Source organism: Bipolaris maydis (genome assembly GCF_028858645.1).
Source record: "Bipolaris maydis strain C4 unplaced genomic scaffold PSV08scaffold_20, whole genome shotgun sequence".
Classification (NCBI taxonomy): Eukaryota; Fungi; Ascomycota; class Dothideomycetes; order Pleosporales; family Pleosporaceae; genus Bipolaris; species Bipolaris maydis.
Genome location: NW_027093876.1, coordinates 270,870 through 297,624, shown reverse-complemented (window position 1 = coordinate 297,624; position 26,755 = coordinate 270,870). Strand labels below are relative to the sequence as shown.

The 26,755-nt window shown below is 54.1% G+C and overlaps 8 protein-coding genes across 8 annotated transcripts; 3 read left to right on the top strand and 5 right to left on the bottom strand.

The window, feature by feature from the left end:
- Nucleotides 1-100: 100 nt before the first annotated feature.
- PSV08DRAFT_212798 (Thiolase, N-terminal domain-containing protein) lies at nucleotides 101-1,591 on the top strand. Its single transcript, XM_014217533.1, has 2 exons — nucleotides 101-390; nucleotides 447-1,591. Exons 1-2 carry the CDS (start codon nucleotides 247-249, stop codon nucleotides 1,542-1,544), a joined length of 1,242 nt encoding a protein of 413 aa, XP_014073008.1. The 5' UTR covers nucleotides 101-246; the 3' UTR covers nucleotides 1,545-1,591.
- Nucleotides 1,551-2,448, bottom strand: PSV08DRAFT_366952 (uncharacterized protein). Its single transcript, XM_014217573.2, has 2 exons — nucleotides 2,231-2,448; nucleotides 1,551-2,175 (listed from the first exon to the last, which is right to left on the bottom strand). Exons 1-2 carry the CDS (start codon nucleotides 2,410-2,412, stop codon nucleotides 1,632-1,634), a joined length of 726 nt encoding a protein of 241 aa, XP_014073048.1. The 5' UTR covers nucleotides 2,413-2,448; the 3' UTR covers nucleotides 1,551-1,631.
- Nucleotides 2,449-2,556: 108 nt separating this feature from the next.
- PSV08DRAFT_366951 (uncharacterized protein) lies at nucleotides 2,557-4,523 on the top strand. Its single transcript, XM_014217574.2, has 6 exons — nucleotides 2,557-2,694; nucleotides 2,793-2,876; nucleotides 2,941-3,013; nucleotides 3,068-3,167; nucleotides 3,224-4,109; nucleotides 4,175-4,523. The coding sequence occupies exons 1-6, from the start codon at nucleotides 2,641-2,643 to the stop codon at nucleotides 4,307-4,309; spliced, it is 1,332 nt and encodes a 443-aa protein (XP_014073049.1). The 5' UTR covers nucleotides 2,557-2,640; the 3' UTR covers nucleotides 4,310-4,523.
- A 643-nt stretch (nucleotides 4,524-5,166) lies between these two features.
- PSV08DRAFT_385405 (uncharacterized protein) lies at nucleotides 5,167-6,343 on the top strand (the record flags this gene model as incomplete). The annotated part of the gene is made up of 3 exons (XM_014217556.2): nucleotides 5,167-5,407; nucleotides 5,483-5,770; nucleotides 5,873-6,343. The coding sequence occupies exons 1-3, from the start codon at nucleotides 5,237-5,239 to the stop codon at nucleotides 6,341-6,343; spliced, it is 930 nt and encodes a 309-aa protein (XP_014073031.1). The 5' UTR covers nucleotides 5,167-5,236.
- A 79-nt stretch (nucleotides 6,344-6,422) lies between these two features.
- Nucleotides 6,423-7,216, bottom strand: PSV08DRAFT_385402 (uncharacterized protein; the record flags this gene model as incomplete). The annotated part of the gene is made up of 3 exons (XM_014217550.2): nucleotides 6,423-6,630; nucleotides 6,725-6,871; nucleotides 7,183-7,216. The coding sequence occupies 3 exons, from the start codon at nucleotides 7,214-7,216 to the stop codon at nucleotides 6,563-6,565; spliced, it is 249 nt and encodes an 82-aa protein (XP_014073025.1). The 3' UTR covers nucleotides 6,423-6,562.
- Nucleotides 7,217-8,215: 999 nt separating this feature from the next.
- On the bottom strand, nucleotides 8,216-13,103 carry PSV08DRAFT_27885 (uncharacterized protein). The gene is made up of 4 exons (XM_014217551.2): nucleotides 12,421-13,103; nucleotides 11,963-12,352; nucleotides 8,579-11,682; nucleotides 8,216-8,526 (listed from the first exon to the last, which is right to left on the bottom strand). Exons 1-4 carry the CDS (start codon nucleotides 13,033-13,035, stop codon nucleotides 8,424-8,426), a joined length of 4,212 nt encoding a protein of 1,403 aa, XP_014073026.1. The 5' UTR covers nucleotides 13,036-13,103; the 3' UTR covers nucleotides 8,216-8,423.
- A 1,769-nt stretch (nucleotides 13,104-14,872) lies between these two features.
- PSV08DRAFT_385400 (uncharacterized protein) lies at nucleotides 14,873-16,854 on the bottom strand (the record flags this gene model as incomplete). The annotated part of the gene is made up of 5 exons (XM_066093445.1): nucleotides 14,873-15,110; nucleotides 15,193-15,438; nucleotides 15,502-16,123; nucleotides 16,344-16,743; nucleotides 16,764-16,854. 5 exons carry the CDS (start codon nucleotides 16,852-16,854, stop codon nucleotides 14,889-14,891), a joined length of 1,581 nt encoding a protein of 526 aa, XP_065947919.1. The 3' UTR covers nucleotides 14,873-14,888.
- A 5,654-nt stretch (nucleotides 16,855-22,508) lies between these two features.
- On the bottom strand, nucleotides 22,509-24,256 carry PSV08DRAFT_212786 (uncharacterized protein; the record flags this gene model as incomplete). The annotated part of the gene is made up of 3 exons (XM_014217576.2): nucleotides 22,509-22,848; nucleotides 22,903-23,528; nucleotides 23,583-24,256. The coding sequence occupies 3 exons, from the start codon at nucleotides 24,254-24,256 to the stop codon at nucleotides 22,517-22,519; spliced, it is 1,632 nt and encodes a 543-aa protein (XP_014073051.1). The 3' UTR covers nucleotides 22,509-22,516.
- Nucleotides 24,257-26,755: the final 2,499 nt, after the last annotated feature.

Here is a 26,755-nt window from a genome sequence, read left to right as displayed (position 1 = left end):
GCCGTCGCACGTGAGCCGGAAAAGACCTTTGCCGCGACTTCTCCGCGGTCACTTGCCGAAGCTCCACGCAATCCCTCGGGCCTGGGTTAGCTTACATACTACTACAACCATGGCTTCTTTGTGCAGCAATAGTTCAGCCTCTTCTACTTGGCCTGGATTCTTGTGTCGTTTTGCAGTATCATTTCCCTTATCTTGATACCCTACAATCGCCATCTCCAGCGGTTCATTACAAGTCATCTTGCCATCATGGCTTTCGTGCAAAAGGGCCTCAAGAACATTCTCCAGAAGAATCCACATGATGTCGTCTTCCTATCTGCCCTCCGAACTCCGGTAACAAGAGCCAAAAAGGGAGGTCTGCGCGATGCATATGACCACGAACTCTTGGGAGCGGTACACTACCCTCAAATGTCCTGTTTATAATGTGCTAAGAACTAACGGATTGGCAGGTCCTCAAAGCGACCATCAACAAGTTTCCGAATCTTGACCCAGCGAAGATAGACGATGTTTGCGTGGGTACCGTGCTCGCCGAGCTTGGTGGCTCCAAAGCCGGTCGCATGGCCGCAAACCATGTTGGCATTCCCACAACGACTTCTTTCAGCACCGTAAACCGCGCCTGCGCATCGGGCCTATCTGCTATTACGTCAATCGCAAACTCCATCGCTGTTGGCCAAATCGACATTGGCATTGGAGGAGGCATGGAGAGCATGACGCGCAACTATGGCAGCAGGGCTATACCCACAGAACTCTGGCCAGAGATGAAGGACAGCCCGGTCAAGGATGCACGAGACTGCATCATGAGCATGGGAATTACATCTGAGAACGTCGCGAGTCGATATGGCGTCACTCGCGCTGACCAAGATGCTTTCGCTGCGGAATCGCAAAACAGGGCTGCCAAGGCGCAAGCGAACGGATTGTTCGACGATGAGATCGTTCCGGTCACTACCAGATGGATTGAGCCCGAGGTACCGGAAAACCAAAAGCAGGTGACTGTCACCAAGGATGATGGAATTCGGCCAGGGACTACGGTGGAGAAACTGGCGACGATGAAGCCGGCATTTGACAAGAACGGTACAAGCACAGCAGGCAACAGCAGTCAAGTTTCGGATGGAGCGAGTGCAGCGCTCATGATGCGCCGATCGACAGCCACGGCTCTGGGTCTAGAAAAGCAAATCATCGGAAAGTGGGCCGGGACACAAGTTGTCGGTTGCACGCCTGATGAAATGGGTGTTGGACCAGCTCTTGCTATCCCCAAGCTCCTCGACTACACGGGCCTTCAGACATCAGACGTCAATGTGTGGGAGATCAACGAAGCTTTTGCGAGTCAGGCGCTGTACTGCATCAGGAAGCTGGGACTTGAGAACAAAATGGACAAGATCAATCCTAACGGAGGCGCCATTGCACTAGGCCACCCGCTGGGAGCGACGAGCGGCAGGATGCTTGCCACGCTCCTACACGAAATGGGCAGAAGTGGCGAGCAAGTGGGCGTGCTGAGCAAATGCATAGGCACTGGAATGGGCATGGCCAGCTTGATTGTACGGGAGTAGGGTATATCGGAAATAAAAATTAAATCAATGACTGGGGTATCAAATGACTATGGTTTAGAACGCCTTTGGGATGCAAAAAGTGACGACCTAGGCCTTGCTCTTTTTGCTCTTCTTCTTGGAGCGCTCTGCCAGAAGCTCGTCCAAAAAGCTCTTTGGTTTAGTTTTTACTTTCTTGGGAGCTGGTTGTCCAAGCTCTGCTTCTTCTTCCTCTTGCACTTTTTCAGACGACTTGTCCTCGACCGGAGTCTCCGTAGTAACCTCCTTTGTCTCCTGGTCTTCAGTCTTTGCGCCTGCTGCTAGTCTCTTTGCTCTCGTCTCTTCATCCTCGTCGTCACTGTCCGGCATTTTGGGCGGCTTCTTCGTCTTCCTACCCTCTCTCTTTGACTTGAAAGTAGCGGCCCTCCCATCTTCTTCATCGTCGGAAGCATCCTTTTTCACAGCAGTAGGTTTGCTGTATTGATGAGCTTTGGTCGCTGCACTCGGCCTCGCAGCTTCCTGTTTCGCCATGATATGAGCCTTGGCTTTTTTCTTGCCGATCAACTGCTGCAGCAGCTTGTCGTCTGACGTTAGCGTCCTCCTGGTGAAGCTGCCATTCTCAACATCCTTTGGAAGTATACTGCCAAGACCAATCCTGAACATGAATGTTAGCACGCGCAGTTGCAGAAAACAGTCGTTTGGAGCGTCACCTGTCATGGGCGTAATTTTGTTTGAGATCTTGATCATCCTCATCCTGAGGCGTCGCAGCACTGTCCCGCGTCTCCCAGTCTGGCCGCGACCCGTAAAGCGAGGCTAAGAGCTTCTGTCCCTTTGCTTCAAGAAGACTTATCCGATTGGCGATGACATCGCCATCATTATTTCTCTTTGACATTTCCGGCGCGGACTTATCCAGGGGCGCTTGGGATTTTGGGGCTCAAAACGACCAAGTTCCCGGCCGCGATATTTTTGAGAACCCGGTTCATTCTCGGCACGCTAGCAGACGTCCGCAAACAGCCCTGTGAAGCAGCCGACATCAAACGGAGCTGTGCATCAAGAGCTTTCCCTCCCTCTAAACACCCCCGCCCATATACCCAAACGTGTGTCTGCGACTCCAGACATCATGTACAACTTTGCCCGCGCCCGGCCGCTGGCTCGCGCTGTTCGCGCTGCTGCTGTATGTACACACTCAATGGCTTCTCCCACGAGCTGCAAAAGGCTCTTGCACACCTGGCGCCCGCCCACCAACGAGCATGCAGTGCTAACCAATGCCAGGAAACACCACTGAAGCGCTCCGTCATCCAGCAAAGGAGAGGCCTCGCCATCCACGAATACAGGTCCGCAGCCCTGCTCGAGTCGGTACGAGTGCTCCGCTGAAATATCCCACTCTTTGGCGGGCCTGGACATCTAACACGAACCCCAGTATGGCATTGGCGTGCCCAAGGGCGGCGTCGCTACCAGCGGCGCTGAGGCTGAGAAGATTGCCCAGGACATTGGTATGCGCCAGCAAGAGTAGATGGGCACTTTGGTTCTGGGGCTAATGTGTGCAGGCGGAGAGGATGCCGTCATCAAGGCCCAGGTTCTTGCCGGAGGCCGTGGAAAGGGAACCTTTGACAACGGCTTCAAGGGCGGTGTCAGGGTTGTCTACTCGTATGCTACCCCATTCTACTGCAACACCACGGCCAGCTCTCTAACACAACATGCAGTCCCCGCGAAGCAGCCATCCTTGCCGAGCAGATGATCGGCCACAAGCTCATCACCAAGCAAACTGGAGCCGCCGGCCGGCTCTGCAACTCGGTCTTCATTGTCGACCGCAAGTTTGCCCGCCGTGAATTCTACCTCGCCATCCTCATGGATCGCGCTTCCCAAGGCCCCGTCATTGTCGCTTCGTCGCAAGGTGGAATGGACATTGAGACCGTCGCAAAGGAGCACCCCGAGGCCATCATCACCACCCCCATTGATATCCACAAGGGCGTCACCGACGAAATGGCGCGCAACATTGCGACCGAGCTTGGTTTCTCGGAGCAGTGCATTGAAGATGCCAAGGACACCATCCAGAAGCTGTACAAGGTTTTCATGGAGAAGGACGCCACCCAGATCGAGATCAACCCCCTCTCTGAGACTACCGACCACCAGGTCCTCGCCATGGATGCCAAGCTCAACTTTGACGACAACGCCGACTTCCGTCAGAAGGAGGTCTTTGACTGGAGGGACATTACCCAGGAAGACCCCGACGAGGTCAAGGCCGCCAAGGTTGGTCTCAACTTCATCAAGCTCGACGGCGACATTGGCTGCCTCGTCAACGGTGCCGGTCTGGCCATGGCTACCATGGACATTATCAAGCTCAACGGCGGTGCGCCCGCTAACTTCTTGGATGTCGGTGGTGGTGCTACCCCCGAGGCCATCAGGCAAGCTTTCGAACTCATCACCAGCGACCCTAAGGTCACTGCCATTTTCGTCAACATCTTTGGTGGTATCGTCCGCTGTGACGCCATTGCCAAGGGTCTCATTCAGGTTGTCCAGGAAATGAACCTCAAGACACCTGTTATTGCCAGGTTGCAAGGTACCAACATGGAGGCCGCGCAGAAGCTTGTAAGTTTTTCAGCAAGTCAGACTTTGAGATGGATGATTTTTTGCTAATGTGTTCTCTGTAATAGATCAACGACTCTGGTCTTAAGATTTTCTCCATCGATGATCTCCAGGGTGCTGCTGAGAAGTCGGTCCAATTCTCAAAGGTTGTCAAGATGGCACGTGATATCGATGTTGGTGTTGAGTTTACTCTGGGTATCTAAATGTTTATCTACAAGAGGAGACACGTGCGGCCATTTGAGGCTTGTGCGCGATGTGGAAGAATAAATTAGTTGCGCTGCATGCGTATGCTTATGAGGAACATTTGACATTTGTGAAGCCTTTGTGGTTTTTGTAGCCCTGGATCTTTTGCATTGTTGGCACACAGTGGAATACTTAGGCCTCGATTTGATAGGATTGAAATATACCCGGCTACCACATACTTCTTACGAAGCCCTGCTTTTGCCACATTTTTCCATCACACCAGCCACAAGGAAGTTCTGTTCGAAAACAGGAGGTTCTGTAGCACCTGTTGATATCTGAAAACTAGACTGTTTTTCCTACAGATCCTTCCACGTGTTCAGTGTTGTGGCCACTTTTATAGAGCAGATAACGTTCTCAATTTACAGTCTTCTACTCATCCTTTACTGGACATGAACTTACAAGAAGATTGTACAAACATCCGAATCGATATGGAGTGGAAATATACTTCCATGCAAGAGGTTTCAAGATGAGTGACTTGCAGATCGAACAACGGTGTACAGGTAGACCGTTGGATACATTAGGCCACCTGCGCCTGCTCAAGTTCTGTAGCCACGCAAGGATCCACCTGCACTAACGCCCAACAAGACAGAGCCAGCATCCTACATGCCGGCTTTTTAAACGGGCGACCGCTCGATGCGGCAAAGCACTGCAAGCGGTGCATGCCGAGGCAGGTGTCACAAACAGAACGCAGGATGCAATCTGGGACATGCAAGATCAGCGGTTGCATCCCTGTCCGACAAGTGGAGATGTTAGAGGAAGCGATAATCAAAGAGTATTTTAAAAGCAGGGGATCTCCAAAAAAAAAAGCATCTGACCAGATTTAACATCGCTCCGCTGGATTCTCACAACCTTGTTTATACAGTATCACACCATTTCGATATCGAAAAATGGCACCGAATCTAAGTGACCTCCCCAAGGACTACTATGTCAAATCAATGCAATTCACAAAACGTGCACACCAAGATGCGTATCCAGCAATTGATCCAAGTCTCCCAGAACACAGCTTAGCAGGCAAAGTCGTTATCATCACTGGAGCTTCCCGCGGAATCGGAGCTACAGTACGTACAAAAACTTCTCATTAACATATACCATGCTCCAAACTAACACATATGTCTTTGTGAAAAAAAAAATAGGCAATGATACCAGCATTCACCAAAGCCGGTGTCAAAGGCATGGTCCTCGTTGCCTCCAACGCGGCCAAACTATCCACCGTCGAAGCCTCCGTCAAACAAGCCAACCCGGAACTCGAAACCCTAACCTGCGCCGTCGACATCTCCAAGTCGGAAGGCGTAGAAAAAGCCTTTGAAAGAATCAAGCAGCGCTTCAGCCACGCCGACATTCTCATCAACGCCGCCGGCGTCCTAACAGGCGACGGACCCAAACTCCACGAGACAAACGTCGACGAATGGTGGAACAATTTCGTACGTCTCTCTCTCTGTCAGCTTCTTTCCCCAAGCCCAGTAATCCCCCCAAAAAAGAAGAAGAAGAAGAAGAGAAGTTGCCTAACGATTCCCCCTACCTAGGAAATCAACGCAAAAGGCACATACCTAGTAACGCGCTCCTTCCTCTCGCTACTCCCGTCGCCCTCGACGCCCGCCACAATCCTCAGCCTCAGCTCGTGGCAATCCTTCTTCACGGTGCCGCCCGTGGGCGGCTACCTGATGAGCAAATTCGCCGTCGACGCCCTCGCCGCACACGTCGCCGCCGAGTACCCCTGCGTCACCGCCATCAGCATGCACCCGGGCCTGGTGGCGACGGACATGCTGCGCGAGCCGTTTCGCTCGCGGTTCAACAACGATAGTGCCGAGTTGGTGGGCGGCACGGCGGTGTGGGTGTGTCAGGACAAGGCGAGGTGGTTGAGTGGGCGGTTTGTGAGTGTGAATTGGGATGTGGAGGATTTGATGGAGAGGAAGGCGGAGGTTTTGCAGGGCGATTTGTTGAGGTTGGGGCTGAGGGGCGAGTTTGGGAGGGGCGGAATAGGCGTGCGGTTGTGAAGGGAGGGGTTTGTTGGAAAAAAATACACACACATACGGCTTGTTTTTGGCTTTGGTTAAGGAGAGAGAGAGAGAGATAAGGGGAAGATGGTATATAGCATAGTCTGCTCAAAGGAGCAAGAGATTCCTTCACTACATTGAATCATCATCATCATCATCTCTTCAATCTTCTTCTTCTCCTCCTCCTCCTCCTCCTCCTCCTCCTTCTACCTCCTTAATTCATTTCTTCTCCCCCTGAACACTCTTTCCCCCAGCTTGCGTCGTATCCCCCACAAACTTCCCCGCGGCTACACAACCCCCAAAAAACGTCAACGTCAGCTTTTCTTATCCCCCCAAAATCGGAGTCAAGCCTCCTCAAATCCATCACAGGGCAAAACGTACCTTTTGTGGTATCCCCAACTCCAGATGCAACCCCCGTCACCGCATCGCCCAAGCCTTTGCCACCGGCTGCAACTACGTTGCCCGTTGTATCCGTGATGCCTTGGACGCCTTTTCCGACGGTGTTGGTTGCGGCGCCGAGGGTGTTACCTGGCGGGTTGTGTTAGCATGGTGAGCTGGGGAAGGCGTGTGTGTGTGTGTGTGTGTGTGTGTGTGTGTGTGTGTGTGTGTGGGGGTGGGAAATGGGTGTAGGAAAGGATGGAGGAGAATGTGTGGGCAGAGAATGATGCAGAGGGGAACGAGGTAAAGAGAAAGGCAAAAACAAAAAGAGAAAAATCCACATACCTAATCCACTCGCTGCCGTCCCAAAAAAACCCTACACATTATCAATCCCTCTCTCTCTCTCTTTCTCTATCTTAAATAAAACATCACCTCCATTCCATAGCAAGTGTAAAGCTTACCTTTCTGCTGCTGCGGTTCGTTCTGCTCAGCCATGTTGAATCTCAAGTCTAAATCTTCGAGTCGCGTATTTTTGTTCCAAGAAAGAAAAAAAAACGATACAGAGGTTATGTTCAAAGTCAAGTGTGATATGTAATAGTCTAGATTCTCCGGCAGCGATTCACGACTTTTTATAACTGTTGCAGACAAGGGTTGATCTCATGTTTAGTTGATATGACGTAACCTCGTTCTCCTGGTCCCTGCACGTCTTTGGCCCCCCTTCTTACCCCCCTCCTCTCCCCATCGTTGTCACCTCGTCGATCCTTTTTTTTTCTGCGTGGTAATCAAAATCACAACGTCACTTGACTTGCACAGAGCAAATTGGGTTCCCCTAGGCCCGGTTTGGACTCAATTGTAGGTAGACAGTAGGAAGCTAGACACAGGGACAAGCGGTATAACAACATCACACAACCTACACAATGGATGCAACCTGTGAATAGAACAAATGCATTCTAACTAGAGCAAACGAACAATAATACACAGCAGTTTTCATCCTCCGTCATTCCATGCTAACCTTTTGTTCAATCACATAAAAACCCTGCTTCTCATGACCCAAGTCATTTTTGGTTTGCAGGTTGCATGCCTAAGCAACGTCTGCTGTCGTCGGCGGCACCGCACCATAAAGCTACCCACTCTTCGTTTGCAAAAAGAAAAGTGTGGATGAGGAGAAGCAGAAAGAAGAAAAGAAGAAAGAGGAAAAGTACATCGAAGTTGCGGAAATTGAAAAAAAAGACCTTGACAGGAGAATACGACATCCCTTCCACCTGTCCAACCCTACCCCCATCGTGACAGAAAGAGATGACAAACCTAAGGAAAATGGGGATGCAGAATCAGAGCCCCAGGATAACACCCATGACGCTTATGAAAAGCGTGCAATTTGGGCCACCTTCCCTCTTTATATCCGGAACGCCGTCGTGTTTGGTAGTGCCGTGATAAACATGCGTGAAGAAAAAGTCGAAGCTTTTTAAAGGTCACCCGTGAAGAGATTGAGAACCCAAGCCCATCTGGAAACGACCTGGCGCTCGACAACAAGGAAACTTTTAGAATCCACCAGTCTTGAAAAGCTGCAGTAAGGAAACCCTGCAAAATGCAGAACAATGCGCGCTCACATGCCCCCGTCTATGCAACGAAACAAGCGATTAGATTACCGCGTGCGGCATGGTCTAGGGGTATAACCGTCACGCGCCTGAACGAAGAAAAGTAATCACTCGGATGACTTGGCCTCCGCCTCAGCAGAGTTCTCTTCTGGAGCTTGCGACGAAGAGGCTGCCTCGCCGGCATCTTCGTTGCTAAGGGCTGCTAGCGCACTGTCATGATGTTAGTACAGATTTTTATATGTTGGCCGATATGTTAACTTACCTGAAAGCATTTGCATGGGCATTCGAGTCCTTCTCCTTCTGCACAGGCGGAGTACCAGTGCGTGAAGAAGCTCCAGAGTCGTCACCGCCACGACCCATCATGCTAGGGCCGAGACCACGACGGCCGCTACCGCTGCGGCTGCCGAGCATAGACGGACCAAGTGCGCCGGCGTTGTTGAGGTTGCGGCCAGAAGCGCCCTTGGAAAGCTTGCGCAGGTCATCCATCTGTACACGACTGCCAGTGTCGGGAGGCGGCTGCATGCCAGCGCCAGAGAATGAGCGGGCATCGCCGCGGCCCATTGGGAGACGGCCACCACCACCGCGCTGGTTCGAACGTGTGCGCTCCATCTCGGCAGCCTGCTGAGCAGCCATGGCCTCTTGATGAATCTCAGCAATAGTCTTGGGGCCCTTGAGGTTGTCCTTGGACTTCCATCCAGCCTTGCGCAGATCAACAGTATCCAGCAACATGAAGTGCATACGCGAAGGAAGACCCTCCATGTTCATGACCTTTTCGATACGCTCAAAGTACATGTTGATCATCTTGGGGCCAGCCTCGGCAGACTCCATGGTGGCACCAACAGTGCGGAGCAGCTTGACCAAACTCTCGATGGCGGCCTCATCAGGAAGGCCCTCAAAGTCAAGAAGCTTGAGTACACACTCGTGCATGATTCGTAGCGTCAACATGCCGAGCTTGTACAACTCTCCGATGAACTGGATCAGACCGAGACCCTTACGCTTAGCAGCAGCGGCAACGTAGTACTCGTCTGAAAGCAGCTTGGCCTCTTTGCCGTCCTCGGGAGCGTCGGGAAGATTGACTTCCCAACCACGCTCGAACTCTTCCTGACAACGGTTGAGAAGGTACTTTCGGAAGAGAGCACCACCAACCACAGGGTTGCCATGCTTGTCTCGGACGTTCTCGTCCTTGATTTCTGTGCTCATGGTCTGCAGCATGCGACTGCAGAACTTGGCGTACATGGAAGACCAGTGGCTTTCGTCACAGGCCTTTTCGAACGTGAGCTGAATGACTTGGCGGAGCGTGCGGCCGTCAGTCTCATCCTTGGATTGCCCAGCAATCTCGAGAATCTGGTCTGAAATCTTGTCGAACTTGTCGGGTGTCATCTTGTTGAGAGCAGCCTTGACCTTACGCTGCACCATGTCAGGAGGCATGTGGCCTGAAGGCGGCGCGGCTGATGCGGGCGCAACAATCGATTGGGGAACCCATCCAGTCTGCGAGCGTTGGAGGGCCTTAACCTCCTGACCGGCAGTAAGAGGCATGGCCTTGGCGTCTGCAGCAGCGTTGTTGTTACCACCGCGGCGGCTGCCGCCTCCCTTACCACGAGAGCTGCCAACACGAGGAGAATTGGGTCCATGGGGCATGCTCTGGTACGAGCTGGTACGAACCATTGGGGGTGCCATAGGGAATGCGCCACCACGTCCACCACCTAGAACGACATGAGCAAGAGGGTTCGTCATAGAGCCACGTCCACCTTGGGCTTGCTGGAAACGCTGTTCGGATGTCGTACCTGGTGGGAGAGTTCGACCTCCTCCCAATGAGCCGCCTTGGCCAAATGTGCCCATGCCACCACCACCGCCGCCAGCGCCGCGAGAAGGCTGTCGTCCGCCGCCGATCATAGAGCCAGGGCGAGCCGATGGAGGACCACGAGCCGAAGCAGGCTCATCACCAACAGTCTCCTTCAACTTCATATCCCAGTCAACAGAAGGCTTCTCCTTAAAGACGTCCTGGAACTGGAGCAAAAAGTCCTTGTCGTACTGACGGCCCTTGCTGCGGTTGCTGTTGTTTAGAGCCGGGTTAGGGCTTGAAACGCCTTGCGGGTACTGAATCTCGTTGCGGACTTCGAGGAAGCGTGCAGTCTTGAGTGCTTGCATACCAGCAGTTGGCTGAGCAGGCTCAACAGACTTGTTGGTTTCAAGCTTGAGAGCAGCTGGCTTGGGCTTTGTGCCAGTTGGTGTCTTGGAGGGCGCAGGAGCAACCACAGGAGCGGGCTCTGCTGGTTCCTCGGTCTGCGAGGCACCAGGGCCAAACATGGTGTTCTTCTTGAGGCTTGCGAAGAGCTCCTTGTCCTTGGCCTCGCGCTCGGCCTTTTGTTCTGGAGTCTCTGCTGCACGAGCTGCCTCGGCCTCTTCAGCCTCGCGCTCGAGCTTGCGAAGGCGCTCTTCCTCCTGCTTGATCTTCTCAGCAGCGTTGGCCTTTTCAGCCTCGGCCTTCTTCCTCTTCTCTTCAGCATAGCGCTTCTCCTCCTCTTCACGCTTCCTCTCTTCTTCCTCCATCTCGGCAATCATGCGCTCCATTTCTTCGTCCTCCTTACGCTTCTTTTCTTCTGCATCCAACTCAGCCTTCTTGGCAGCTTCAGCTTCCTCCTTCTGCTTAGCCTCAAGGGCAGCCTTGGCCTCTGCCTCTTCCTTGGCAGCAAGCTTAGCGCTGGCCTCAGCCTTTGCCTCGTCTTCACTGGCCTCCTTGGCCTTCTTCTCAGCTTCTTCCTGGAGACGGAGCTTCTCTTGGAATTGCTTGACAAAGTCGGCCTTCTTAGCGGCAGTATCTTCAGCGCGAGTGGCATCAGAGGCGCTTGGTGCGCGGGGAGGAGTGGGAGTAGCGGCAATAGCTGGTGACCTGGGAGCAGCGGGTGGGGCAGATGCGGTAGCAGATGGAGCGGGTGATGAGCCCTTGCCCTTGTTGAAGTCGACAACCTCACCATCGGCAGTCTTGATAACTATGGCCTTGCTTTGTCTCTTTGGACGTTCAAAGCTCGTGGTGGGTGCTGGGCTCGCCGATCCCATGCTGGGCGTGTGTGTGTGCGAGATGTGGTTGACGTTGGTCATCGCAGGGGTAGATGGCTGCGGAACAGCAGATGATGGGCGCTCCGACATGTTAGACGGCGTACGGGACATGCTCTGAGCCTGGGGTTGGTGGCTGTAGGGTGCAACACCATAAGGAGCCGGCTGCATTTGCGGAGGGAAGGCGTGGCCACGACCGGGACTGGCGGGAACACCTGGATAGTGGATGGACTGCTGTAGTCCGTAGCCCTGACCTTGAGGGTAGAAATTGTTGTATGGATCAAGGCCAGGTTGTGGCATACCGTACATGGCCTAAATGTATATCACGGTTAGGAAGGGTTTGGTGTGGTGGGTTTTCTGGGGAAAAAAAATAGATGGAGGGGTGGGAAAAAAAAAGCGAGAAAAATTGTTGGGCAACATTGACAGAGTGTTCGAAAAAGGCTCTTCGTCATTCGCTGGCAAACAGTATGAGAAAATAAAAAATGTGGAGACTTGTGGTTCAGTGGAAGACAATTGGACTGGAAACCAGAAAACAGAGAAAATGATTGTGGGTTGGGGGGAGTAAAAAAAAATGGTAGATGGTAATACACACCTGCTGAGCATAGGGCTGTCCTTGGTAATATGGCATACCCTGTGGATTGGCAAACTGCTGTTGCGTATGCATAGTGGCGGGCGTCATAGCGGGGCTGCGGTTCTGCGTGTATGGAGAACGCTGCGCCATCTGGCCTGGAGGCTGGAATGGCGGGGTCATACCGCGACCCATTTGTTGAGGCATGGAGCGGTATGGCTGTGGCGAGTGGTTTGCCATTTGTGGGTTGTAGTGTCCTTGTGGGTACCCACCACGGCCGCGGCTAGGAGGGTAGCCTCGACCCATATTTGCATTGCTCATGTCGCTGTGTGCAGACTGGGAGGATTCGCGGCGCAAGTGTTGAGCCTGAGGAAGCGAATGCGAGTTGGGTTGAGGGGGCATGGTAGGGCGAGCCTGGATGTGGGTTAGCATGTGAGGCTGAAAATGGTGGGGGCCGCATCCGAAGCAAAGCGCGGACTTACGTTTGACTCGGTGCCTTCACCGCCTTGACCACCAAACACCAGATTTGGTCGAGTGGGCAGACCGTCAGGCTTGGGGCCGCCAGAAATGGGGGTAGGAATGGGTGAGGGTGAATGTGCTGGAGAAGCAACGCGTGGGTTCTGTGCCTGGGGGTTCAGGTTTCCCTGGACTACGGGTGAGGCGTGGGCAGGCGCTGGGGATGCGGCGAGCGATCCGAACTTGATACCGGAGGGGGGGCCGCCTGCAGTGGCGACGGGCGGAGTCTGCTTGATCTGAACAGACGACTTGCGCTCATGAGTGTTTGCGCTGCCGTTGGGGCCGCCGCTCACAATGGTGGGCATGGCGGGAATGGCGGGCTTGATGGCACTGTTGCCGTTCACCGGGGAGACAGAGGAGCTCTTTCCATGCTGCGCGCTCTGGGGTGCTCCCACTGCCACGGGTGGGGTTGCGCTAGACACGATTGCAGGCTTGGTCGCGTTTGCGTAAGAGCTCCGGGCAGCGGGTTGCGCCGATCCAGCGGCCACGGTGGCGGACGATCCTGAGGAGGAGTTGTTCGCGGTCGTAGTCGAGGAAGCGGCGATGGGCGGGGTCTGCGAGTTGGAGATGGAATTACTCATGGACTCGGTGATGGCGGTGGGAGAGGCGGGGATGAGGATGCGGTCGGCGGGCTGGACAATGGGTTTTGATGGATATTGGCGGATGACGTTGTCGCGGGAATCCCAGATTCGAGCGAGGGAGGGCGGGGTGGGTTCTGCGGTATTAATGAGTTGCTGGCAGCAGCGACTCGGGGCGGAGCAGAAAAGAGTGTCTTTTGGATGAGGCAAAAGGCAGAGGTCAACTCCTTTACACAGGGCGTTGGAGGCTGTCCGAGCGCTTCAATGAAGGAGTCTCGACAGGATTTCCGTGTCCGGATTGGGGGGGATGGACTTCGACGAATAAATTCGTGAAACCAGCAAGCAAGCGGCTCTTGTGATGATCACCGAGTCCGCTGCGTGTCGAGTTGGTAGATGTTCTCGCTATGGAGAGACGGGTGTGAAGAGGGACGGCGGTTGGGCTCTTTCGAAAATTGTTTGAGTGCCAGGCTAAGCCGCAACAAGGATGTTGGCCTAGCCGAGCCCTTGAACGTCAGCCCCAACACCTGCGCCCGCCACGTCCAAACCGCGGTTTGCTGTGACTACATCTCTGCATGTGCTTGCCCGTTGAAGAGTCACGACATTGTCATTGCAGTATTGAATGGAGAGGGCTGTTGTTGAGGGGCCATGGCGGACAGCACGAGCACTTGTGTGTGTGTGTGTTGATGCATCCGATAAGGCAGGCGGGGGAATGGATAATGGCATGCCATAGTGTCGCCTCTCCCACTCTGTCTCGCCACAACGCCGACCAAGCCCATAATGTAGTGTACATTAGCATACGTTGTGTATGTACGTACTGCACTGAACCCTGCTTTTTTTTCGGAGGACGGATTCCTCGTCATGACGCGTTTATTGTCATGGGGATTGTGATTGCCCTTGTGGTTTTCGTCCGCAGTACGACTTTTGCTGGTGGTCTGCCAACGTGTGTGGTCCGCAAACCCCCAGGTCGCACAATTGGGCACAGACGCTGGCTGTCATGGAGGAGAGGAGCAACAGGCAGCACTGCAATGGTCACGACGGCATGGAGGGCTGGCCAGCCATACAAAGGCTGTAGCAAATGACCCCGCGACGGCAGGATGCAAAAACATTGGTGACTGGAGGAGTACTGACGTCTTGTATCGCAGCCCATGCACAATGACGCCTGAATATCAGAAAAAAAAGACAGTCATTCACGTGAAAGGACAAGTCCGGTTAAGTCCGTCGTCATGTGAGGTCAGCCCTTGTGTTGTGGCCACGATGCACTTGGCCCTCTCGTCGCCAGTCATCAGGCGCTGTGCTACCATGTCGCTGCTGCCTACACTACGAGAATACGGATGGATTAAGGCGCACACATGTACGGAGTGAGTCTGGGGGCGAGTCAAGCATGTGGCGTATGGGTATGGGAGCCATGGCTGGTCGACTGGAAAGATGGGTTTGCATTCACGAACAAGAAGAACAGGAAGAGCAAGAAGTACTGATACGAAGCGATACGAAAGTCATGGCTAGTGGTTGTTATTGTTGTTGTGGGAGTACTAGTTCACCGCTTGAACATGTGTTTGGTCTGCTCACAGCCATTCCCTCTGTTTGCGGTTGTTCCTACAGCTGAGGGCGGCGTAATGGATTCTAGATTCTACTAGTAGCCTGTAACTGGCGCAAATGTCTTGTGGGCTGACTAAGGCAGCCGGCCGGCGTGAAGCACGCGGCGGCCTAGTCCGTGGACAGTCAGCAACGGCCCTCCGCACTCTATCCTCTACGCATTACGTGCAGAGTGTGGAGTGCGGAAATGCGGAGTGCGGAGTGCGGAGTGCAGAGTGCAGTCGTGAGGGACAAAGACGCTGCTATGGGGGTGGGAAATAAAGTTACGTGCCACAGTGAGACGGCCGGCTAGCACAGGAGCCGACAGTAGGTACCAAAGTACCGTCATGCAACTTGGCCTGTACACTACCTAGGGCCATTGCCTCTACCTGGCCGGCGGGTTTGCAGGCCTCAGTAAGACGGCAGGGCAGGAGCACTGTCGTGGCATAAACACGTTCCGAACGCGGCGCTTCCTGAAACCCGGTGCGAGGGCGAGATGGGCCAGGCTGTGGGAGAGAAGGACTTTGGTGGTACTTTTATACTCGGTAAGCGTCTTGGGGTGCGAGGGGGTGGGCTTGGAGGGCGCACGTGATTGGCCGGGCGCGCATGAAGACGACCAAGACGGCCTGGGGGCGAGTGCGGCAGGCAGGGCAGAGCGATAAGTAGCTGGGCATGGCATGGCTGCGCTGGCATTTGTGCCTCGCCCGTCAATCTTGGCTCAACCACGCCCTGCCCCGCGGTTGAGGCTGGTGGGAGGTGTGGGGGAAATTGCATGTCGCAGGGTGTGCCGTGCGCGCCTTTGGCTGCTTGTTGCAAAGAGCAGAATTTGGCCGTCTGGAGCATGTACCCAGCAAGTGCAAGTAGCAGTACACTCGTCGGAAACCCCACCTCTCATACACGACACGACCCGACGTGGCCGCGGGCGCTTGGCCAACCTCGGCGAACACGCTGCTCGCTGCTTCTGAGGCAGAAAAGCCGCCGGCTGTGGCAGCAAAAGGGCCCTAGGCCTGCATGTTGAGGCGAAAGCCCAGTTTTTAGCATGTGCCAGCTTCCGCATGTCGTATCTTGCTCCGGCGCCGGGCGGCGTCGAGTCAGAAGGTTCGTGGCCGATGGCGCAAGCCTGCCGTCGTCAGATCGCTGGCCGCTACGACTACTAGTAACCTCGTATCCGTCAGTGATCGCCCTGCGCCGTACGCAACCCAACGGCTGAGGAACCACATCTCGGGCACTAACAGCGCCTCGCAATCCTTTGGCCTTTGCTGCTACCATTGGCAGACGACATGTCAACACCAACACCGTCTCTGTAGCCTTGTGTGCTTTGCTTTTGGCCGCCTCTGCAGAGACGCCGGCACATTGGCGTACGCACGCATACGCACCTGTACAGGCAGCACCAAGGGCGCAGTTGGAAGCGAGGGGCGCTGCAGGCGGGAGATGAGTGCTTTTTTCTCGCTGGCCTGCATCATCGCGTCCCGCCCTCTTTGCTTCTTCGCCCTGCCGCTGTTGCATCGCCAGGCTTCGACTAGGTGTGTGTACGTCTGCCGCCGCCGACTACACGCCAACCGCTGGCCGCAAAAAGCATGGATGCCCAATGGCTGCCACTGGCCATGCGCGTCAGCCTTTTTCAATACCTCGCTGCATCTCGCTTCCCGCCCGGCAGGTGGAGGTGAGTACAACGACCACAACTGCTGCTACTCTGTACACCTACATGCACTACACCTACGCCTAGTCGAGGTACGCACTGGGCCATCATGACGCCAGCGCTACCAAACTTGGCCGCATCCCTGTCCGCGCGTAGACGGAGCGGTGGTACACCCTCAGCCCGCTCCGCCGAGGCCACGTGACCAGCCCTTCGCTTTTGCTGTGCAATGCGAGCCATGGACGCCGACTCCGCTCCCAATCCGGAAAGCGACCACCACACGTCATGCTGGCCCAGCCGCGCCTGCGGAACCAAGGACCGGTTGCAAACTCCTTTCTCCCCCAGGGCTGACCCTCGTACGCCCCCAGCGGCCCGCTCACCTCTTCCCTCTCCACCATCCACCATCCACCCGCACATGTGCAATCGCCTTGGGCTTCTCCAGACCCAAATGCGGCCAAAGGGCCAGTGTGCTCGCAACCCCAGCTTGGAGCCGTCCGCACATACTACACACGCGCACACGTACATATGTACTCCGCATTCTCCTCGCGCCTGGCTAAAAGTTCCTGTCGAACCAGCGGGTATTCAGCCGGCATGGCTCGCAACCGCTTGCCCATTTGCACGGCCCCTTACTCATCTTCAGGCACGTCGTTCCGGCTTCCTTGGTCCTTGATGCCGCCCGCCTTGCTCCCCATGTACCTGCACCACCAGCCCACCCTTCATCTCCTACGGACAATAAATGTGCTTGCCGCCATGGCCGACTACGAGTAAGCTTTCCAGTGGCTGTGCCCAGAGGCAGCACGACACTCTTCGTGAATAAAGGCACCCCGCCTTATGACAATCTCGTCAACCTCCACTGCACGCAAACGCAGCGACAAGGATGGCACCAGCCAACGCTCGTGCTTGCAGCACCGCCAGTAGCACATGATGCGCTCCGCACAACGTGAACGGTAGCTGTCGAGCCTCGAGCCGGAATCGCGTACCGCGTCGCCACGTCCGTGTCCTAGCGACGAGGTACCATGACACTAGCTGGGCCTTTTGGCTACAGCATGGTCCATCGTTGTGTCCTGGGCCCACTTGAAACCTCTGTTTATTTGCATTTCTTTGGGCAATCATGGCTCGGCCCTTCGTCGACACATGTGTCTCCGAGGCTAACAAGCTTTGAATCCACAAGGACAAGCTGCTAGGACTGTCCCTAAATGACGCCTATCACACCGCCACCGGGAGCGATGCATGGCCACCCTCGTTGCACTCTGAGCGAGGTCCAGTAAGCAATTCCATCCACATGACATGCATCGCCTTACTTCCCATACCAAGATGTTCCCATGGCTTCTCCTTCGTCCGCTTGCACTATCCGCCTTCGCCCGGCACAACCATGTACCATGCTCCCACTCTTGCTCTCACACCCTCCCACCCTCCCCTGGCCATGCTCGCGAGCCTTCTCGAACGACCATCCTGGTAAGGACAAACCGCACCCGAATCACCCAATTCGCCCGCCTATTCTGCCCACGCTAGCAATGCCCAGCCTGGATTAAGCCTAAGATCTGGCTGCTGTCTGTCTTTACTAGCTTTGGTTCTTGGACCGAGGTATGCAACCACTTTGTCCCTCCGAGGTGCGTGATGCCAGCAGCAGCCGTTAATAACTCTAATTCAGTTAAGATCCACACCTAGCATTCTGTTCCTTGCGATATGCATACCCCCCCAGCTAAGATGATGCCAACCAGAACGCCAACCGTCGCAAGAGACTGGAATCTCAGCGAACATCACGCAACCACCTTGCTTTGGGGCGTCCCCAACCCCCCCGGCCTTATGCCCACCATCCTTATCCATACCTGACTTGCATTTCTGTGGCGCATGCGTTGTCCCTCCACTAGTCTGCTCTGGCCTGCAGCTCAAGCCCTAGCCTATCAAGACAGAATCCACCGACCCCAGGTATTCTTCCCCGCATAATGCACAGTGATCTTGCAAAGGACGGGAATTACGGGTGTGCATAACTGTACTGTGCATGACTCGAGAAGAGGCAGAAAAAAAAACAATGGGTCAGACGGGTACACTGCAGCAAGAATCGCATTACACTATACGGCGTACATGTGCTTTTTTTGTTCAATTCCGCATTCTCCACGTTTTGACGGATGCTGCTGTGCCACCAGTCCACAACATCTCCACAGTTTCCAAGCGGCTGTTGAATCCGTGCGCTCGAACACCCGGGCCCGGTAGATGTGAGGCCTAAAGAAGAAAAGATATGTCTATGACTGCCTGTCCAGGAACTTTGGTACTGGTCTTGTTCTCCAATTCGCCATGGTCCTTGTTCCATCATCCACTTTACCCATCAAGTTAATCTACCATGTAAGTAGTACGCGCAACAACATCGGTACCAGCAACAACAAAACAAGGCCACTAACTGGTGCTGCTCCTGCCCCCGTGACATGAGGTAACACCAGGGCAAACCCCTCCAAAGTTCAAGCTAATGCAAGCCCGCATGCAATAACGCATGCACGTAACCAAGTCTTTTGCCTGCCTCAACCCAGCAACCCCGCGGTTCCTGAGCCTCAGAAGCCGAAATTAACATGCACCTCTGGCTCATCCTAGTCTGGGGTAAGAGATTCCAAGTGTGGAGTCAAGACTAGCTATCCATGTGGTGTCTTCTTTTCCCTTTCAGCCGCTTCTTCATTCCACATGGCTTCTCTTTTCTTTCTGTCTGTAACATGGCGTTCTTAAGCGCATCCTCATATACCCTCCCCGGCCGGCGATTACAAGCCACCAGTGGATCACCGCAAAGACTGCAGCATCAACATACAGCGCGCATGTGTAGGTCATGCGCAAAGGGGATAATAGCAGCGGATCTATGCTTTTTGGCGTGAGTGCAAGTGTGTGTGTGTGTGGAGCATAATGGAAGGCGAGAGACCAGCTAGAAGTTTGTGGAGAAGCGCCCGCTTGGTCGAATAGGCCGGTTAACAAGCGGCGAAAGAGAGGGGAAGCGTGGTTCGTTCGTAGAAGGTTTCTGGAAGAAGAGGCTAGGTCGATCAGTGTGGTACTACGGGTAAGGTCGTTTGAGATTTTCTCTTCCCCCAGTGACTGCATACCTACGCGTGTGTACGTACGTACGTAGGGATATGCTGGTTTGGTAATAGTTTCTCCCCAAGCATGGGCAAGACAGTCGTGGTGTGCTCTTGGCCGATGTTATCCTCTTGTTTTCTCGGTGGTGTCTTGAGGATAGTAAGAAGCTTGGCCATACCTCTCGGTGTCTTGGAAGGCAGAAGACATGTGTACCTGGGCTTTTTCTCTCATCTACACAGTAGATACGGCCATGTCTATGTCGTAGACAGATGTCTAATTTCCATTAGCACCGCGCTCGCCGCGGATATCCATAATCCACCGTTCTGAGCAAGACGTCTGCATCGGTCAAACAAACTTGGGCTGTGCATACCCGGTACTCTGCCTGTTCAATCTGATAGCCCCTCACCCATTCATCCGCCCAACCATGACATCCCACTGCGCCCCTCTGCCCTTGCACTAGTCTCCCCCCCCCCCCTCCCTCGCAGCCAAACCCCATCAACTCGCCAAGCGTCCCGCCCGGGACCTCGGGCAAATACCATTGCGAGATGAGCGTTGCATGGTTTGTTTGACATGGATGGTCAACTCACAAGCGCCGGGCCCCGAATCCTTCTTTGCACCACAGCCGCATAGTCCCCACCCACACATGGTCCTTTGCTGCAGCAAGAATAAAAGAAAATGCAAAGAGGAAAGACGATGAGCACTTGCTAGCGAGTCAGACACGCACGTCATGCCTTTTGCGACAAACGACATCGGAACCAAGTAGAATGCGTTCCGTAAGGTAGTTGCATTTTGCTAGAGAGGAAAAAAAAATTGTTGCATCGCATAGGCGTGCGACGTTGTAATGTGTAGCGCTGCTCCTCGGACATTGTCCTCAGCAACAACCGTGCCCGCACCTCGGAGTCTCGCCAAACCATGGCCTACAGTAACACGGACAAAATACCCCAAGAAAACAAAACAGACTTCCGAATCATACAATACACAAGTGAGAACGGCCAAATACCTTATTCATATCCTTAACCGCCCATTTTCTGCCTGAAGTTTTTCCCTTTGGCACTAGTTTGGTAACTTGGCGAAAAAAAACGTGGGTGTGCAATTCTAGGCCCCAAACGTAGTAAGCAGTAGTTGGGTTAGTACCTGCTGCGTAGTACAACTCCCAAAACAAAAGCAAAAAAAAATACCACCGAACCCGCCGCCCGGACCGGACTTTTGACCCACCCTGTTACAAGTCGTCTTTTTCCCCCGGTACGCCGAAATCAAAAACAGAAAACAGCCGGGCACTGCCGCAAAAAACAGACAGATAATCGCATGACTTTGGGGGGGCGTGTGTACTGAAACCACACACCAACACGCAACATCCCTTCCCAGACCCAGAAAGCGAGAGTCTGTGTTGGCGCGTGCGTTGTATTGCGTGATTTTTTTCTCTCAACGTCCATGGGCATTCAGCAGAATTAGGGTACACGCCGAAAAAACAACCCCAAAGACATGCACAACATAAATCATAAACAAATCGAGATGGGATTCCCATAGTCCAGGGGTGAGACCGGGGGGAGGGGTCTGAGCGTAATCCTCTTCGCATTCTATACCAAAAGCAAAAAAAAAGTGTAAAGAAACTACCATATCTCTCAACCACATCCCACGTGTACCCATGTACAACCCACTATTCGACATCTACATAGCGATTATGACATGGCAAAAGAACAAGAAGAGAGAACAAACAAGGCCAGCTGGCTAGCACCAGCCCCTACATTACTGTACCCACAATAGCACCTATCTCTACTTCCATCCCTATAGCCCCAACTTCAAGTTTAAAATAAATTAGACGAAAACAACAATCAATTCAAGAATCCAGTACCCACCCTTATGCCCTTCTTGTCCAAATCCATCTTTCCCTAACCGCCCCCCCCCCAAGACACTAAAACGGGTACATACATACATACACAAGTCAGGTACAGCAGCCACGCCCTTTACCATTCGCACCGAAACCCAAGACCCCAAAAAATAAGCAAGGATGCTCCGTTTTCATCTATCTCTATCTACTACCTAGCCGCCCGCCGCAATTCTCACGTGTATTTCTCGGCGACGCCGTCTTGGGGAGCCTCTTTCCACCCCCCCCCCCCCCCACCCCCCACTTTACAACACAAGTTTCAAGACAAAGAGTTACACACATGCAAGAATTGGGGCGGCGGGCGGCGGCGGGGGAGGGCAGGTAGGTAGGCAGGTAGGCAGGTAGGTAGGTAGGTAGGTAAGTTAAAAACGATGAAATCGAGATCAAAGCAAGGGAAAATAAATTACAACAAACAAAGGTAGTGGTAGTGGTGGTGGTGGTGGTGTGATGGAGCCAAAAAAAGGGCTGAAAAACAAGGGGTGTCCAACTAGGGAGAAAAGAGAAAGAGAGAGAAAAAAAAAATGAAGAATTATCGGGGGGATTTTGAAATTGTTGAGGCTGAGATATGGTTGGCATGGTCATTTATTTTTTGATTTGTCTGTTTTAGTTTGCAAAGTGAATCAGGGATGCATGGAATGGGAGAGAGAGAGAGAGAGAGAGACTTGGCTGTGGTAGGAAGGTATGAATCAATGGTGCAGGACTTAGTTGGGTTTGGCAGGTTGGCAGGGGCGGCTGCAGAACAGCCAAGCACACACGCACACATAGAGAGGGAGAGAGAGAGAGAGATAGCAAAGGAGAGGCACACACACACACAGGCAAACAACTTGTCAAAGGTTTGTTCATATGATCATGTTGATAATGTTTATTGTTTAAGATAAAAAAAAAGTATATACACAAGAATAAAAGTTAATGTACCGATATAATCCGAACCTTTATAAGTTAATCCCCCCTGCCGGACCAAACGCAAAAAAGGTAGTAATATAATGAACAAGAGAAAATCAACAAATCAGGCTCCTCCAACCCAAAAGTATCCAATCGATGAAAAGAAAAGAAAGAGAAAAACAATAAGCTCGATGGATATTTCGCTGTAACAACGAAGATAAAAGTGGTTACAAATACCAACAACAGAATGAAGAAAACAGGAATACAAAAACAAAAAGACCATTCATCATGTCGTGAATTTCCCTGCCCAGACACCCCCAAAAAATACTGTCCCTGTTTTTTTTTGATTGCAAAAAAAAAAAGTCCGCTGCCCTTGGCAGTGAGATTGACCATACCCTAAAAAACAAACGCCATGTGGTAAAAGACTTGGCTAAACGAACAGAGACGAAGTTGCTTTAATATTGACTGTTGGAATGGTGGTCGTCGCTGTGCTGGCTAGCGTTCTCCATGACGTCTCCAAGGGACGAAGCGTATGTGTCGTTATGGGCGGAATCATTTCGCATGTACGAGTTGGGAAAGGTCGACAAGTGGTGAGGTGCACTCATCTGGGGCATGGCAAAGCTTTGGGTAACAAGTGGTGAGCTAGAAAAGGAAGGGAAATGGGCCGTTTGAGGTGTGGATCCGTTGCGCTGGGGTGTGAAGTTGCTCAGCTCGATGCGACGGGGAACGCCGTTAGAGAAAGAGCGCATTCGGCCGTTAGAAGCGCCGAAGCCCGGCACCGGCGCATCTAGGATAGGGTTAGACAAGACGTCCGAATGCTTGGGCTACCAAGACAACTTACATGAATATCCAAGGCCATAGGGCATTGAGGTGCTCGGGTACGACCGTGCACTATCGGGGTGGCCATGTGAGCCTGGTGTGGTGGGGTGGTCACCGACACTAGTGTAGCTCATGCTAGTCCTTAGGGGCGACTGCAGGGACTCTGCGCGGCTCCTCGAGATACGGTCGGCATGTAGTGAAAGACGAGGGATGCTGTGGTTGGCAGCGTAGGCAGGAGGGTTGCTGACGGGCATGGAGAAGGGGTTTGATGTTCTTGGGCTAGCCTCGAGCGGTGCTGAGTGGAATCCAAAGGGTGACCCTTCGTGGGCTGATACTGGCGAGATTGCCTCTGTGGCCGACTGTGGGGGTGTGAAGGAGAAGCCGCCAAAAGCAGGGGTGATGCCCGTGGGTGACATGTGAGAGTCGAGTGGTCCGCGACGGAACGTGTCGATGCTCAGCGGTCGCATCATGTTGCCCTCTGCGTAGCTTGGTTGGTAGGATCCAGGCGAGGCAAGAGGTGTACCAAGACCTTGTGAGTTGCCAAAGGGAGCGTGCAGAGCGGAAGCCATGTCGAAGTCATCTGGGAGTGCGCGAGACCTCATCATACGCTCGCGGTCGTCGCTTGTCAAGCGCTTGAGCTTCGCACGCCTACCATGGCATTAGCATCTTCGTTGAGCTGAGGCCATCTACTGTACAACTTACCTGTTCTGGAACCAAACTTGGACTTGACGAGGGCTGAGACCGGGAATCTCGCGGGCCAACCGCTCGCGGTGAGCAGCATCTGGGTGGGCTTGACGGGCAAACTCGCTCATGAGGAAGCGAGTCTGGTTGTGCGTAAGGCGGAACCTCTTCATCTTGCGCTTCGCCGCCCGGATCTCGGCAGCTGACATTGGTGGTCGGTCCTCATCTTTGCTCTCGTCATCACCACAGTCGTCTTTGTCGTCTGAGAAGAGATCGTCTTCTTGGTCTTGGTCATCAACCTTGCCAGCAGTCACGCCGTCGTTTGTTGAAGGGGGAGTGAGCCGGGAGATTGGGCTTGTGGGAGCAGAGCCGCCAAAGGTCACATTTGGGATGTCGTGCTGCTCAATGTCGTCCAGGCCAGTTGGTGTGTCAGTGCCAGCGTTGAGGTGGTTCTTGCTGTCGAGCAGATATGGGAAGCTCTTGTGTGATCGCATTGATGGCCGCTTCATATCAAAGTGGTGTCCGGAGACGTCCGCGTGGAGCATTGCCATGTCGTTATCGGAATGTGGTGGTGTGTGTTCAAGTGTCCTGGATTCTGATGATTGCCACTCGTTGTCTGCTGCAGTCGAGCTGTACGCAGACATGTGAGGCGAGGTAGGTGGAGACAAAGGAATGAGAAAGTTTCCTTCAATCATTGGGGCTTCTGGAACAGGTGTTGTGGATTTTGCAGGTAGGGTGAGCTGTATAGCTAAGACGCCTGTTGGGGAGTCGTTAGCTGGGGAGTACGAGACTACTCAGGATGCCACTGCTTACCTGGATACCCGTGGTTTTCCAGGTGGTCTTGGACAGTGGCAGTCGATCAGTACCCGGTCCTCGTGCGGGGTTGGGTACGGGTGATCGGCGAGAAGGTGGTGAAGCGTTGTCGCAAGGACGTTTGCCGATCCAGCGGAGAGAAGGCTTCAGGGATGCAGGTTTACAAGTTCCAGACCGTTATGGTGGTGGTGGTGGTGGTGGTTATGGCGAGTCCAGACTGTATGCTGGTGTGTCGCAACGTTGAAGGGGTGCACAGCAGCAACAGGTACCAACAACGATGAGGCCAAACAAAGATGGAGGCCGAACGTAGTAGGCGGTGGTGGTGATGGTGATGGGGTGTTGCAAGTTTGGGCAAGATAATGAAGCGGGGAAAGGGGGGGAAGGGATACTCTAGTAGGAGTGAAGGCGTGGTCCCGCTGTCAACGATGATGAGGTAGAGGGCTTTGTAAAGAGAGCCAGGAACAGGCGAGGCTATATCAGCGATAGCAGCAGGGAGGGGATCAGATCATTCCAGAGCAAAAAGGCTTGACGGGGCCCTAATGTCGACGATCCGGATAAAATGGAGGGATAAGGGAATAGTGAAGACCGGGGTGATGGCATGCATGGACAGTGGTCCTTCTTAGGGAAACAAGATATCCTACGAGGACCTGGAAGCAGCTTGTTACACGACGAGAAGCGTGACTAACGTCGAGGGCCTAGCAGACCCCAAGAGCACCGGGGCACAGGGATGCGGTAGGTCGGGACGTGGGCCTACTACGCAGGAGAGACGGGGCGGGAACGAGCGAATCGAAGGGCTCTGGATCAGGTGTGCAGCCGGCCGGGGGGGGGCCTACCCTCGCTCGAGAAGGGGAGCGTGAGCGGTGCGTGAACATGGTGGGCTGCATGCTCCCATGCATAGACCATGGTCCGTGTAGAAAAATGGCCGACGAGCAAGGAGGGATGCGTGGCGTTAAGCGGTTGATGGTCGAGGCAGGTGGCGGCGCCATTATTGGCCAAATGCGATGCGGGAGCTCCAAGGAACCCGCCGTGAGAAGTGGCAGGGATGCGACAGGGCTCGGCAACGCTTGCACGGCTTGTTGCGGGGTGTTGCTGTCAATGCCACCCTAGTGCGGGTGGTGAGGGGACGCGATGGTGGTGGTGGTGACGGTAGTGGTGGTAGCGGGCATCGGGCGTGGTCATGGCACTTGGCCTAGTGGTGGTGGGCCGAGGGTGGTAGCGGTAAGGCCAGGGTTCGTTGGACAGCGGTAGAGCGGTAGCGGTAGAGCGGTAGCGGTAGAGCGGTAGAGCGGTAACAGCAGTCTTAGCGGTCGCTCTCGTAAGTAGTTGGACCTGGTGGTGTTGTGGTGGTTGTAATGGTGGTGCTGGACTTGTGTGGTGGTGGTGTGTGTGTGTGTGTGCATGTGTGTGTGCCTGTCTCTATCCGCTTTCGCCGTGTCGCTCCCTCTCACTCACACACACAGACAGTCTCTCTCTCACACAACACACCACACCACACCACCACCCCAAGCTGCTACGCATGTAGAACCGCCGTCGTCATGTCATGCCCCCCCGCCGGCTGGGCGTCAGTTGCAGAAGGGCTTGGTGGCTTTGGCAGAGGGGAGCTTCTGGCAGCTGTCAAGTGTGCCACGGTCCGCAAATTGCGTGTGCGTCAGGAACGCGGTGCATCAGCCTTGCCCGCCCACCGTCGAGGGCGTGCAATGGGAGGGAGCCGCCTGTTGCGCGCACCGAGGCCAGATGCAGCGCTGCATAAACAACAAAGCGTCGTCGTTTTCAGCCGTCAGCCCATCATGGCATGCGTCGAAGCCGGCGCTTGTAGGGTGCTAGCCCCCCATGTGTGTTTCTGCTTGCATACACATGTACACGAGCATTAGCAGTCTAGTAGCAGCCCAGCACCACTGCTACCACGACCACAAGCACTCAAGCGCCCCGCGGCCTTGCACCCAAGAGTCGACCCCCCCAGTCCGCCCAGTTGGCCGTGACTTGTACCCATCGAGTACATGGACGAGCAGCGGAAAACGATCTGGCTGGCCTCAACGATCTAACGGCCAAAAGCTCGGCCCGCGCCGGGAAAAATGGTGGACGAGAAGAAGCAAGCAAGAAAAAAGCCGCCTGGTTCTCGAAGCCGGTTCTCGCTGTAGTGTGACGCGTGTAACGCTGGTAGGCTGTCGGTACTTCTGGTGACAGCGGCCAAATTATCGTCGCCTGTCAAGCATCCGACCTGGCCACCAGCCCGCCGTGAAACACGACCGTCGCAGTGTCTACGAGGGCGAGGCTGCCACGACCTGTACTCACTTACGCAGTTCCGCCTTCTCTGCAGGGAAAAACGCGCGATGCGCAAGCCACCCATGTCTTGCGCCGTTCCGTCGTGATCGACACCGTCC